At 42.5% G+C, this 14,200-nt stretch overlaps 1 protein-coding gene across 2 annotated transcripts in view; it reads right to left on the reverse strand.

The window, feature by feature from the left end:
* LIN7A (lin-7 homolog A, crumbs cell polarity complex component) overlaps positions 1–14,077 on the reverse strand; it is a 36,438-nt gene extending 22,361 nt beyond the window's left edge. The window contains exons 1-2 of one of the 2 annotated variants that reach the window (XM_083573375.1): positions 13,965–14,077; positions 3,088–3,206 (exon numbers count right to left, since the gene is read on the reverse strand). In XM_083573375.1, the coding sequence (XP_083429501.1) occupies positions 3,088–3,206; positions 13,965–14,010 (165 nt within the window). In that variant the 5' untranslated portion in view covers positions 14,011–14,077. The remainder of the gene's footprint in view (positions 1–3,087; positions 3,207–13,964) is intronic. The other variant, XM_083573376.1, reaches the window with a different exon arrangement.
* Between the last annotated feature and the right edge of the window lie 123 nt (positions 14,078–14,200).

Genomic DNA, 14,200 nt, shown 5'->3' on the forward strand with positions numbered 1-14,200 from the left:
ATGGACAAATTTCAAGACATAGCACGACGAAGCTGTTAGCTGTCAGTGTGTAGAGCAGGGGTCAGCAAGGTTTACCTCACCTGGGCCGGTTCACTCCCGTGGAAATCGCTCCATGGGCCGGATCATGTCTGCGCAGACATGATTTCCAGCACCGAGGGAGTCCCTGCTCCGTGCTGTGCTGGTTTAGCGCAGCACATGGGGACCAACCGAGCAGGCGGCTTGGTTCAGAGGCAGCTCATGAGCTGTTTAAATAACCCCCGTGGGCTGCACAGGTTGCCAACCCCTGGTCAGGATAGGTTGTTTAATTTCATCCCTTGTAAATGAATCAAAGCCTATTTTATGAGACATATTGACTGTATAACAAAATCAGTGTTCTTAATACACTGATTTGTGGGGACAGATATCTGTAGAGCAAGTAATGTACATTTTGGGATGATACCTTCTAAATATTCCTCCACCATGGCTGAGATTATTGCAAGGCCTTAGTAAGCGTAGACATTTAAAGAAAGTGAAAGCATCCTTTCATTCAACATGTGGTTTCTTCCCAGCCTTAGGCTATGTACACCTTCGCAGTTTAAAATGCAGCAAGGTCATTATGCACCCCCACCCCCATTTCAAGTAGTATTTGCAGGTTGTTGTACACATCAGAGAGGGACTGGGGATGTCAGCACCCAGTGTGCATTATCTGTTGGGTCTTCCTGCCCCTGCAATACTCTCCTCTCACCTCCAGTTCCTATTTCTTAAGCTGTCATCCATGCATGTGCAATGGCTACCTCAAATGTACATACATCAGCTTAACTCCAAAGTAGATGTGCCCTAAAATTTCCTTTAGGATTTAAGCTGTTTTAAGAGAAAATGCACCTAGGAACAGTTTTTCTCCATAAATTACAGAAGAACTCTGCATTGTGGGTAGCATCACATGTACACAGATTCAAAAGCCAGTGGCAGAAGTGCACTGGAGCCAGAGTAAACGGTAATGTGTGCACAGACTTCTTTCAAACCCCTTGCCATTTTCTTGTGGTAGGAGTGAAGGAGTTTCGAAAAATCAAGATCTTCTCATGGTGTAACAGTCACTCAGCAGTCTTAACTAATCAAGGGTTGATAACCTGAGCATACTTTAGCGCAGCTATGCAATCACTTAAGAGGTTCATCTGTTTCCTCATTGTGAGCTCATTTTTTCTGTTTCTGGTACAGTAGTTTCTTTTTAAGACATACAAGACTAGTCAGAGGGATCATGTTAGGTACTTGGCATAAATATCAATCTATTTCTTCAGAATTCAGCAATAACTGGTTAAACATATAATTATATGCTCTTTAGGCTGCTGCCTTATACCTAATTACCTAGAAGGAAACATAATTGAACTCAATTACACTTACTTCTGAGTAGACATATGTAGGATTACACTGTGAAACTGAACTTAATTTTCTTGCTATTAATGGGGGTGTGGAGGTCAGCTGTCACTAAACAATAGCCCATAAGAGCTTTTGTGGGCTATTCACTGTCTTGTCAAAGTCCAGCTAGATAGCTTTTAGTTCATTCAACCGATAGTGAATCACAGTCTAAGTAATTTTCTGCTTTCCTGAATTTTGCACCTGTTACAAAAGACTGCATGTTGGCTGCTGTTCAAAACACTCTTCACAGATGAATATAAATGTAATCGACATTCCTAGTAGTATTACAGAAAGGCAAATCTATACCACATAAAGACAAAGCTGCAATACAGCCTGTCATCAGTTAGAAGCTTTTAGTTGGTCAAATTAAAGGCCTTCATCATGATAGCTACTGCAAATCAAAGACAGCACCAATCTTTTGCAAAAGAGCAACATTCTCTTTAAAATAATTTAAAAACATTGCACATTAAACTACTGTACACTGTGTGTGCTGTTTCTGTTAGCCATCAAAATATTTCTTCATTTAAAAACAGTGTTTCATTCTGTGTACTGTTTTTGCCTAGGAACCCTAGTGTTGTTGCTGCTGCTGCTGCTATTGCTTAGATAATAAATAAATCAGAATAGTGGCAGGCAGTCCATAGAGACCAAGGAAGAAAATGGAGGCACTTGCTAATTTTCAGGTACAAATTGCTATTTCCAAAGAGTGTTTGACAACACACTCCTGGGACAGCAACTTTAAGGCTATTTTAGCCGACCATCTAATGTTTAGGTGGCTCTAGGCTTTATTGTAATTAAAAATAATGAAGCAGATCAATTTCTCTCTTCCTTCCAAACACCTATAAAACTGACATGAACATGTTAGTGGAATTAAGAAGGGAAAGCATAAATGGTTTTCTAATGAGTAACAGCAATGTTCTGAAGATGTCCACAGTGCCTTCCTTCCTGCCACAGATCACAAAGTGGTAAATCTACAGGGCTGCAATTAATCAGTTAAGTAAGTTGAAAGTTTATTAGCCCATTTAAAATTTGTCCATGGAAGGATGCTACTGAATAATTAGTCAGAAGATTTTTTAAAAAAATAGAAATTATTATTTGAAAAGTAAGTACTTAAACAAAACTAAAGAAGGCACTTGCCTCTTCTAAGATGGTGATTACCGTTAATCTATTTATAAAACTGGACTTTTCCTTTAAAAATTATTGTTTGTTCACAGGGGAAAAAATATGCAGGTTTAAAATGATTAATCAAAACTCCTACCTGTGAGAGAGTGCCACTGAACGTAGTGTACATAATTTCCTGGTAGCCATGCATGGCATTGTGCCCATAAATCAAACAAATATTTCTTTAATCAGATAGCAGATTTATAAATTAGCTGACCTCACAAAGTTCTCCTTATGTTATGTGCGATAGAAATTACTACACCAATGGAACATATTTATTAAGAATCTGCTGTGTGCCTTAAGACCCCGATCTCTCTTGTTCGACACAGATGATTGGACCTCACGAGGTTCCTGAGTTATTACAAACATTCATTTTTTTTATGGAGGCAGTAAGTCTCTGGACACATGCCGCTGACTCTTATGGAAACTTCATAGAACGATTTTCACTTATTTGCATAATACAGCATAATGTGCAGTGGCTCGTGCACATTGTGAGTCTCCCCATTAATAAATACGGCCAGCGATTCATTACCATACCTCTCTGATAGCTGTACAAAACTCACTCTGCAGTACTTTTTTAAGTGACTGCAGCTTGTGTCCTGGTACTTCTCCAGCTTCTTGTAGTTTCTCCAGCAGTTCAATTGCTCTGGCAACATCTGAACAGATAAAAAATAAGGCAAAAGGTCAGGGAAGGACACATTTTGACTTGTATTACTGCTGTTCCAGCTACACCAAGGAGCATATGCTGTAATTTTCAAATTGGACAGTGCGATTTTGCCACCCCACATTGCCCCCCCCCCGGCTGTTCAAGTTCAGTTCTGCATTTTCACTGACTTTAAAAAAAATATGACTATTGCTTTAGGCTGCAATCCTAGGCAGCCATATTTGCAGGCATTGGAAAAGAGCAAATATTGCCCGAGGGGTTTTGAAAGTTTTTCCTACAGTCAATCATCTAGTTAATCAGGTAAGCCCACTTGGGCAAATCTTACGACACAACGCACAAGCTGACACAATGCACCAAGCTCCTACATGCTTGACATACACCTCTCCCTCATTTTCGCAGTCTTAGTAAAAAAAAAAAAAGAGGGGGGGAACCCTCAAACAACAACAAAAGAGCAGTAGAGTATTCAATTGTGGGGACTGGAATACTAGGATAATGGAATGCATTGGATTGTTCAACAGAGGAACATATTACCTCTCAGAAGGTGGTGGGCACTCCATTGCTGGAGGTATTCAAACCACCAGTGGTCCAGTGGCCATCTGTTAAGGGTGCTGTAGTTGCATCCTGCTTTTGTACATTTTGCATTGAACTGGGGTTGGACTAGATCAGGATTTCCCAAACTTGGGCCTCCAGCTGTTTTTGAATTACAGTTCCCTTCACCCCTGACCACTGGTCCTGCTAGCGAGGGATAATGTGCTTTGAAAACAGCTGGAGACCCAGGTTTGGGAAAGAGTGGATCAAATGACCTCCTAACTCCCATGGCAGACCTGGTCATTTTGTTATTCCTAGGTTGGTTTGGATACCTTTCAAGGCTATTAGCATTAATAATGGTCCTCTTTGATCCTAATGCAGAGCACTAGGCTGAATGCAAGCATCTCATCACCTAATGCATGGTCCACAGATGGCTTAACTTCGGGAACACTAATGGAGAGAAGAGATGATGGCTCTGACCCAGTTCCTCACTCATTCTGGTGACAAGACCTGCCAAAGCAGATCAACCTTCTGTCCGCTGCCCAGAGGGACAGAAATGCAATGACCACAATAATGGGGTGAAGAGCTGTTTATCAGCAGGTGCCCCATGTTTGCATGATAAAAAGTTGCTTGCTGGCATGCTTGCTGCCTCCTTGTCTTGCTATTTTGTGAGCTGCGTGTATAATGTGAAGGTCTGGTCCTGATTTATTAAATTTGATTGACTGATGGGATAAGGGAAAACTACAGCTTTAAAGACAGTATCATTTTCTCCTGTTTGGTCTAGAGATGTGAAGGCTTGAGGGGGAAAACAGGTGGGACCCAGTTTTGCTCCATTTCCCCCTTTATTTATTTCTTTAAAAATTGGGGGGAAATGGAAAAAATGGGTGAGAGGACCCCTCCCGCCTCCCCATATTTTTCTGTGGGTTTTCCCCCAGGCCTTCCTATTTCTAGTAATGTATAACATAATGTCTGTGCTATAACCAGAGTTCTGCAATGGATAATTTAGCAAATATGAATGTATACAATGCTAACATTTGAGTTCTTACATAAACGCACCGTAACTTGATTTGAGGGTCATACAGTTCAGATAAGATGTGATAATAATAATACATTATTTTTTTTAATGGTGGAGCAAATTCTACTGAGCCAGACCACTGATCCAACTAGAACAGGGCTCTCTCTGCTCTGACTGGCAACAGCTCTCCACTGGTCAGGCAGCGGTTTGTCCCAGTCTTACTATCAGTAGAAGTGAGCACATGCATTTACCAGGAAGACACAGAGCCAATTCATGTATACCTTTCGGTGTGGCAGGAGGTTTGTATAGCATCCAGGCTACACAACAAATCCACGCCAGAACACACATTATGCTAAAACCTGGGAATAGCTGTAATGAAGTGTTAAAACAAGTGCTGTGCCAAAAATCTCTCCTATTCCCCCCCCCCCATTTCCCATCTATTTTTGATGAGAAAAATTGTAACCAAAAATTTTGAAATAGGAATAAGATTTTTGTGAAATTCTCATGGGTGGGGAGGTACAGTCTCATGGGGTTTTGTTGTGATTACTGGCTGCTAAGGTGGCCGTGGGCTACCTTTGAACGCCCTTTCTTTTGTTCCAAAAATAATCTCTCCAGCCTTCCTGGGTGTCCATTTTTCCTGGAAATCCCATGATGCCTTCAGCTGAGCTTCCATGTAAGCACAGGGAGGTGGGAGAGCTACCTATTATGAACCCAACAACTGTTGTTTTTTACATGAAGTCTTTTTACGTTTTTTTAAAAAAGTGTAGATTTAAAAATAAAATCAGTGACTGTGTCAATCTGAGATGCTTGGAAGCTAGCCTCCTTAACTTCCTGTGCCTCAGTTAAATCTCAGAATAAGGCATAGTGAAGTAAATTCTCCTATGGGTTTTTTTCTTCCAGATCAAGATATGCATGCAGCCCAGAAGGTTCAAGAGCACTGGATGAATGTTTAATCTTTATTTTAATGTTTAATCCCCATGCAATGATAAGGTAAGCTCAACCCTGCATTCACTGAATTTTTAAAGAAAAGTGCCACGAGAAAGAGCCAGGCAAATAGAAACATCTTTTGCACTGAAATAAAACTTTCCAGTTACTGGTGAACAGGGTTCAGAACAACACTAATTAAAACCAACAGTCCCTCTTTACAAATATGGAAATCAACTCGCATTGAACAAGACAGAGATTCCTGGCTGCTCTACAGAGTGTGATATAATGAGGATTAAATGCTGATAAGACTATGGGTTTGCTGGGATGAGAAATCATGCAATCAGTCTCCTTTATTGACATAAAAAGTGCATGGATATGTATGGATCAGAACACAACACAGTTAACGAAACATAGTAGGAGATACTTTAGGATAAAACTATCAGGACATCATGAGGTACAAAGATGGCTCTTAGGACCTACGGTGACGTAATTTCATAGCGTCACTCAAATATCTTGCCACATTCTCCACAATATCAGTGCTACAATCGTTCAGCAGATAAGACACTCTGGAAGAGTCTGTGAGATAAATCTCCTCTTCAGTAAGGGGGTCAAATACTTACCATATATTCCTGCATAAAATAGGCAATTAAACAAAATGTGTGTGATGGATTCGACCTGTTTTGTGCCACAAGGGCAGTATCTTTGAGAGTATGGGATTTTCGAGAATCTACCTTGCTGAAGGTACACTTGCTGAAAGTCTTTGAGCCAAAGCTGAACAACAGTGACCACAATGTGATCAAATGGGTGAGGTACATTGGTACGAGTGGAATCTATGAGACAAGATGCTAGCCCTGAGCAGCCAGTTGGCTCCATCTCCCCTAGTCTCCCTTGATTTCAAAGTACAATTGAAAAGCATCTCTCTGGCCCCTACTCTGTACACAGGCTGGAAGCTAGACTCCTGTGGCTTCTCTGGAAAAAGAACACTGGTGTCTGCTCTGGTTTCAGTCACTGTTGGAGTTTGCAGCTGGCGTTGGGCAGCCAGAGAGCCCCCTGCCCCAGCTCACCTCTTGCTTCTGTCCCAGGGCATAAAAAGACCAGTCTAACCACTACCCAGGGAGCATCCACCACCATGTGATAAAACCCTCCTCTTCTGTTGGTGTCACCACTTGCATCATATCCTAGTATTTTTGGAAGTTCTTGTGCATATGTACGTGCTGGGCAAACCTTGAGCTGACTCTGTCTCCTGTGCTTGCTATTGCTGTTGTGATTGGTTGGGGGCTCACACTTCCCCTCCCCTCTTTGTTGTGCGGAGTCCTTAATATGGAGCCCTGCTCTGGGAAGGTCTGTGACCAAAAAGGCTGAGGGCTGGCATCTGCTCCTTGTTGGGCTGGGGTGGGTGGGCACAGCACAACATTTGAAAGCTTTGGAGTCCTGTTAATGGCTGGCAAGGCCAGCACCTCCCCCTCCCCCACCCCAGTCAGAACTACAACCTCCTGCAAAAAGTAAACCCAGCAGGCACACAAGGACAGATCAACTTGTCTTTAAAAATCTACAGGTTTTGTCCTCTTAATTTGAAATTGGCCGGTAAGTAATTCCTTGCCTCCATTCTCTGCCCCCACCTTGCAATTGCAGTTCACCCCAGGGGATCAAAGACAACTTGTCTGAGTCACCATGGCCACTGCTCTAATAAACAAGACTTAGACAATCAACATTATAGTTTGCTTTTATTCCATACAATGAAATGGCCAGAGCTTTTTAATACTTTTTCTACAGAATTACTGCTTGCATAAACTGATTAAAAAATCCATAAATTCATGTCTGTACTTGAATAAAAATATTCATGGCTTAAAAGCAAGCAAATAACCAATGAAAAGGGGGAAATAGGAAATAAAATGGAAAAATTAAGAATTATAGTATGAAAACCATATTCCAGCTTGTGGGTTGCGATTATAGGATTCTGTCATTATCCTGTTTTGAATGCTCATATCCAGGGATCATTTTATACTCTATTCAGGTCTCTCTCTTTATTCTTTATCTCTATGTTTCGACATATCCAGCCCATTCACAAGTTATTTGCATTTAGACAGAGGAAGAAAATGAGGTTGAGCTTTGCGAACTTTGTAGTGAAAAGCCTTTCAAATATCTTAGGACAGATTTGAGAGCAAGATGAATCATTGCCGACAAGTTTGCATTATTTTGATGCCATACTCCCATGTATTAATTTCTGGATGGATTTAGAGTAAACCCACCTCAGTCTCCCATTTGCCTTGTTTACAGCTAACAGCTTTGATGAAAGATTAATGGACAACGTAGCGGCATGTGTATCTGTGGCAACAAGAGGAACTGTACGTTCTATGTATCAAAGGGACATTAATGATGTCTTAATGCAAGTAAGGAAAAGATCAGGTCTGCAATTTGCCGAAAGTAGAGGCTATATAGAGGGTGCTACCTCAAGCCATCCATAATGCGATATTGGATGTTTCATCTAGATAACTTAAAAGTCGATTCATATATTATTACTGAAGGAACATATGCAATCTGCCTCTATTCCACCTGCATTAGCCTTTCTTCCTCCTTTCAGCAACCAATGCAGACAACAACTGCAAAGCTATTCAACAGCCTCTCCTGGCACAGAAGGATCCCTTGGTACCTTCATCACAGCCCTCATCTAACTGCTGGTAAAAGTCTATCTCCAACCTCGGAAGCATAATATCACCTTAGGGAGCAAGCCTACATATGAGGCTGTTAAGATTCAGGTAGTCATCCTTTCTCTTTGCCTCCTCTTCCCCCCGCCCCACCCCGCTCACCACATATCAACAACTGTTTCATGTCCTTTTGGGTGTTGCAGTTCTGAGATTATTACTTTGCTCTCACATTAACTGCCTTCAGATTTGCCTGAAAAACTGGCCTACTTAATTGTTCTCCTGAAAGGTCTCAATATATTTCATACTAGGTTCAGCCAACTACCAAACAAACACTCGATGGACGTTTTCAAATCAGTAGTGCCCATATGTACATTTTAGGATACTAAATTTTGCCTCTCATAATGAATTCATCATGTATTGGCACTTAATGAATTTACTGGCAGTGGCTGGTGGCTAATTATATGTTTCACTTCTCTCCTTTCACTCTGCTATGCCTCTCTCCATTCTCAGTTTCTCCCTTACTATGCTCCACCATTCAGCCTTACCCACTATGTGCCACATGATCTTTTGCCTCCCAAATCCCTTAAACCCTGGAACATCTGCAATTCAATCTCCTGGTTAGTTGCACTGCAGCACGTTCCTTGTTCTGCCAGCACAGCTCCATGCAAGCTAAACAGCAATGCCTGTGAGATTAAACTATAAAGTGATTAAAATTTTTCATTATTTCGGAAATGTATTCTACCCAAAAGAGAAGTTCTGCAAGACAGTTTTGCAGGTAGAGAAGACATATGCTGGCAGAAATTAAAGAAAGTAATTCCTGTGTTTGAGATTCAAGTAATCTACCTCCATTAAATTAGCATTCAGGGATTTACAGCAGTGGGGGGGGGGAGGCTTTTTAGGTTTGAATTGCTTTATGATGTTTTGTATACGATTTGTATCTAATTGTCACTCTTGCATTCATTAAAAAATAAGGCATGATTTTATCTTGCTATAGTACAAGAAAAGGGAATCTTCTTTAGTGACTGGTAATATTTTACACTGTCTGCACTCCTATACTCAAATTAGCAGAGGACAGAGTTGCAACTAAGAGAGAAATTCTATGCATTATCTGGCTGCCCCAAAGTTAGCCCCATTGATTTCAATGGGATTTGCTCTGGCACAGGCAACTGAGACTGCAATCTTGTACATGCTTACCTGGTAGTAGCTACAGGTTGCAATGGCAGAGTGACTGTGTTTCAGCCAGTGTAATTATTACAATCTGAGGGCAGGATCGGAAGAGTGACCCCCTTTGTCCAGATCTTATCCTAACTCAAGACAAAATCCTGCCACTCCCGCCAGTGTAAAGCCATGATAGCAAAACAGCTATCATTCATTCAATGGTAATCAGAAAAATCAAAGCAGTTTTATTCAAGAGATGACATAGCTAAGTATACTGTTTTGCATAAAGGAGGTCCCTGTTGCCACAACCCACAAATGCAGATACTACCCCACCGTACACTGGGAAGCCCTACAGGGAGCACATTGGTAAATACGAGGGATTCTTCTCCAACTGCTGACCAAACCACCACCCCTGGTATTTATGTCTGTGCAAGAACAGAACCAGGAATCAAGCAGCACTGGAGGCAGAGCTGTTTTCAACTCCTCTGTTGCATGATTTAGTAAATGGCAACATATTTACCCCTGTCCTGTGAATTTCCCTATGCAGGCATCAGTTGGAATGAAGGATAAATGCACACCCAGTGGGAGAGTGGAGAACTGGGCTGAAGCATGAAGAATGGGAAGGTGAGCACCTTAGTGCTAGAACCTTTTCTCAGTTGCTCACTGTCTCCTCTCTATCCTGTGCCATGTGGACCAGCGGTATATCTGGTATTTTTGCAGGACTCCAGTACTTGAAAGATACTGGACGGACACCTGTGTAGCAGAAGCAGTCAAATCCAATATGTGGCTGCACTTTTTACTCTATTATTGTGATGAGGAATCTGTGGCTGCTCCCTCATACATTGTTGGATTCCAACACCCATCAATTGCAACCAGCATGGCCAATCATTAGGGATGATGGGAATTGTAGTCCAGCAATGCCCAGAGGACCAGAAGTTCCCCATCCCTGCCACCTTAAATGCTGAAAAGAAAGCAATTTTGGTTCCCCTCCACATCAGCATTTAGTAGGCATTTTTTTCTGAGGTGAAGGCTTGCCAAAGTTGTCACCCTTACTACTAATGCAGCTAATGTTGTTTTTTATACTTCATATGAATGGATAGTATAAATCTAAGAAGCACGCCTCTACCTTCTTGCTATTTCCTTGCTGTTTGTCTGGGAACTACTATTTACCCTAAGTAGCACTGTATGTTGCAATGTCAAGACTGTGAGTATTAGCATGGCAACACTAGGGCCTGTTTATGCATTTATGTAAACATGCAGATCATCACTGCTACTAAATGTTATTTAATGTCATTTTCATTTGCAAAATTCAAAACATTGGAAAGTTCGGACTGTTTTAGTAAAACATCAGTATTAATTAAATTTTGACTCACCTATATAGCTATCATGTTGAAGTTTATTAATAGTGAGAGTTTTCAAGTATGTTCTCAGATTTATGTAACTGGTGATACTACCTCCCACCTCCAAACAGTATTTTCATTGTTTTATGTATAACTTGCCTTGCCAACTGGGACCCCAAGCAAGGGCATTTCTGTACCTTTTCTATACAATCTTATGCAAGTTCCACCTGCAACCTACATGTAAAAAAGACAGAAGTGTAATTACATCTAACTTTAGTTTGCTAGCCTTTAAAAATAAATAAGGGTCATGGTTGTGTGATACTTTCCTTTGAAAAGCTGTGCTTCCTAATGGATTGCCATCTGTTCAGCCTTTTGCCAGGAAATATTTATCCTGCTTAATGTGGTCACCACAGAGGTGGAGCTGCAGATTACACACTGAGCTTCTAAAAAGAAGAAAACACACATTCTTCCTCCTAACCAATGCTCTCCCTTTTCTTTATCTAACACTTTATCTAAGCTTTCCTTTGTTTGATTTGTGTGCCATAAACCACACATTTCAGAAATCAATTTTAAGCAATGTAATTGTGGGCATCATATTATAAATTCCTCTGCTCTTCATCAGAATCCAACAAAGTAGAGACTGTCTAAATTTTAAATGGAGACTGAACATATCTTTTTTACATTGAATGTACAGCAGGAACCTCTCTGCCTTGTTTTTAAGAGCCTGTTGTAATCCTCTACAGAGCATACAATTATAATGAAGACACTGGCTTTAATCATTCCCAAATCAAGTACAAGACTTTAAAATTCTTTAGGAAGCTTAATCCATACAGATCAAGATTAAAAAAAATGAAATGCTTTAAAGACTCTGAAACCATGTGGATGGAATTTATTTGATTTAATTCAGTAGAATGCACAAATAAGTACTGTTAAACAGCAAATAAGAAAGCAAATTATTATTCTTACCTGTTTCAGGTAAGCACAATACGCCTATATTTCAAGTAAGCACAATAGGCCAAATGCCTATTAGGAACTATGCCAATCTTTTAAAGTATTTAAAAGATTTTATCATTTAACCATTTTTTATCCCCAGTGTAACAGTAGGTTTGCAATACAAAACTTCATTTATTTTGTTAAGTTTTAAAAATAAATACAACTTCAGTAATTCTGCCTTGTAACTTAATTATAGCAGTGAAGAGTGCAACAGTATTCCTCAGTTGCAGCATTAAGGATGACAGTGATAATGTAACAGATACTAAATGGGAAAAGTGTGATATAGTGGTTATTAGACTGGAAGGATATTTAAATCCCCACTCAGTCATTAAGCTCAGTGAGTGAGCTTGGGCCAGTCACTATCTCTCAGTTTAGCCTACCTTACAGGGTTATTCTCAATACAATGAAGAATAATAATATTCTTCTTTGAAGGAAAGGTGGGGGAGAAATTTGACTAACAAGCAGACAATTAGCTGTCTTTAGTGATATACCATGCTCCCACTACAAACAGCAGTAGTATCAAATTAGAAGCCTACAGGGAAGGAATGAAGTGGCTAGTTTAACTAAATTAAACCAAGGTAACAAATTCCCCCTTATATGAAATTCTGAAAGGTATAGTCTCTCTAAGGCTATAGATCTGGCAGCCCTATCTCCACAATAGTCTCCAGTCCCAAATAGTTTCTAGTCCCCAATACTTCCCCCCACCCCAGGGCTGTCTCCTCTACCTGCCCTTTCCTTGACTCTGGGCTCTCCGCTCCTCAGTTTCCATATCTTGGGGGTCTTCTGCAAGCGAGTTTTCCATTTCTCGGTACAGGGTTGGGGAACCTGTGGCCCTCCAGGTATTACTGGAATTCAACTCCTATCTTCCCCAGCTAAAGTGATCATCAGGGATTGAAGGGAGTTGTAGCACAGCAACATCAGGCGGGCTTCAGATTCCTGCCCCCTGCTTTTTGGCATGCTCTTCCTTTCCTAAAGTCTCTATTAAGGTTTAATTTCAGCCAAACTGCCAGCTTTCTCTTTTCTCACAGGAACCAGACTGCAGACATTCTGACAGTTTGGGAACGGGTTTAGCTATTCCATGGCATCACACCAGCTCAGCCAATTGGCACCATAAGCTTCACCATAGCAGCGCAATGCAATACAATACAGACTGCGATCAGAAGCACAAGAGCTTTCAAATCAGCTTTGATTCTGGTTCTGTACACGTGCAAGCCTTTTCTCACCCTGCGAGAGCTTATTTTTCTAGCAGATGCTTGATGGAGGACGTGACGATGGGCGAAAAGAGCCACCGAAAAGTAATCCACAGTTCCTCTACCACTGCTGTGGATACATCAGTACACTGCAAGGAGAAATCAGCTCCCGGCCATGCTATGCAGCGAAATAAGTAAACAGCAATGAAGACTGATTACTCCAAACCACATTAGTAATCCTTGTGCGGCCAAACTGTGACAAATGAGTAGCTTCCCCCTCCCAATGCATTTCCAATGCATGCTTACGTGTGGAGTTGCGAATCTCCTCCACACCGATTGCTTTTCTGGACTGTGGGCTTTTGCATTTCTTTCTGGCGACAGGGCTCTTCCTAAGAAACCTGCCATTTTGGTGCAGGTAGGTACACCCGCGAGTCCCTGATCTTCAGGCAACGGGATCCTGATGACCTGGGGCAATCCGGCTCCCCAGTCTTCCCAAACTGGCGCAGAAGCTCACACAAAGTTTCCCTCTTTTTCACCCTCCCACCCCGAGCCCCATTCGCTCGCTGCCTCGAGACTCCCTCCGCGCTCCTCGGAAGCCACAGCTGATCCCAGCAGCTCGGCTGCCGGCGCCCTTCTCCCAGCCTCGCGGCTGCCCTTTCCCGTCCGGCAAAAGCCGGGCGCTTGACGCCGGCACAGGGTTCAAGAGAGAGGTCACCGCCGGTAGGTCACGGCTCCCTCCTTGGCGCACTTGCCCAACTGCTCTCGGCTCCTTCGGCCAAAAGCGAGGCAGCCTCTCAAGGATGGCTCGGTTCCCAGGACCCTTTCGTGGAAACAGCAGCGGCAGCAGCAGCAATGGGGCTCCAACGGTCCCGGACGGACAAGGCATCCTCGGAGGCCGCCCCCCTCAGCGAGCAAGGCGGGGCGGACCTGAGGCGGCGGCAGTGGCGCGCTTACCTCGGTCCAAAGTGAGCGGCTGGACGGCTGTCAGCGTCGTCGCCATGTCTGCAGCGCCGCCGAGGCTGAAATGACGCTCGGCTCCAGTGTGAGGCTGGAGAGGGTGGCTGGGAGCGGCGAGGGTGGGGCTACGCGAGGAGGAGGAGGGGGCGGGGGCGAAGGGGAGACGCGCGTGGCCGGGAGGGTGGCGCGAGGGACGGGCTAGGAGACGCCGCCGAGCGGACGGGGCAGTTGTC

This window comes from Podarcis filfolensis (genome assembly GCF_964270895.1).
Source record: "Podarcis filfolensis genome assembly, chromosome: 10".
Taxonomy (NCBI): Eukaryota; Metazoa; Chordata; class Lepidosauria; order Squamata; family Lacertidae; genus Podarcis; species Podarcis filfolensis.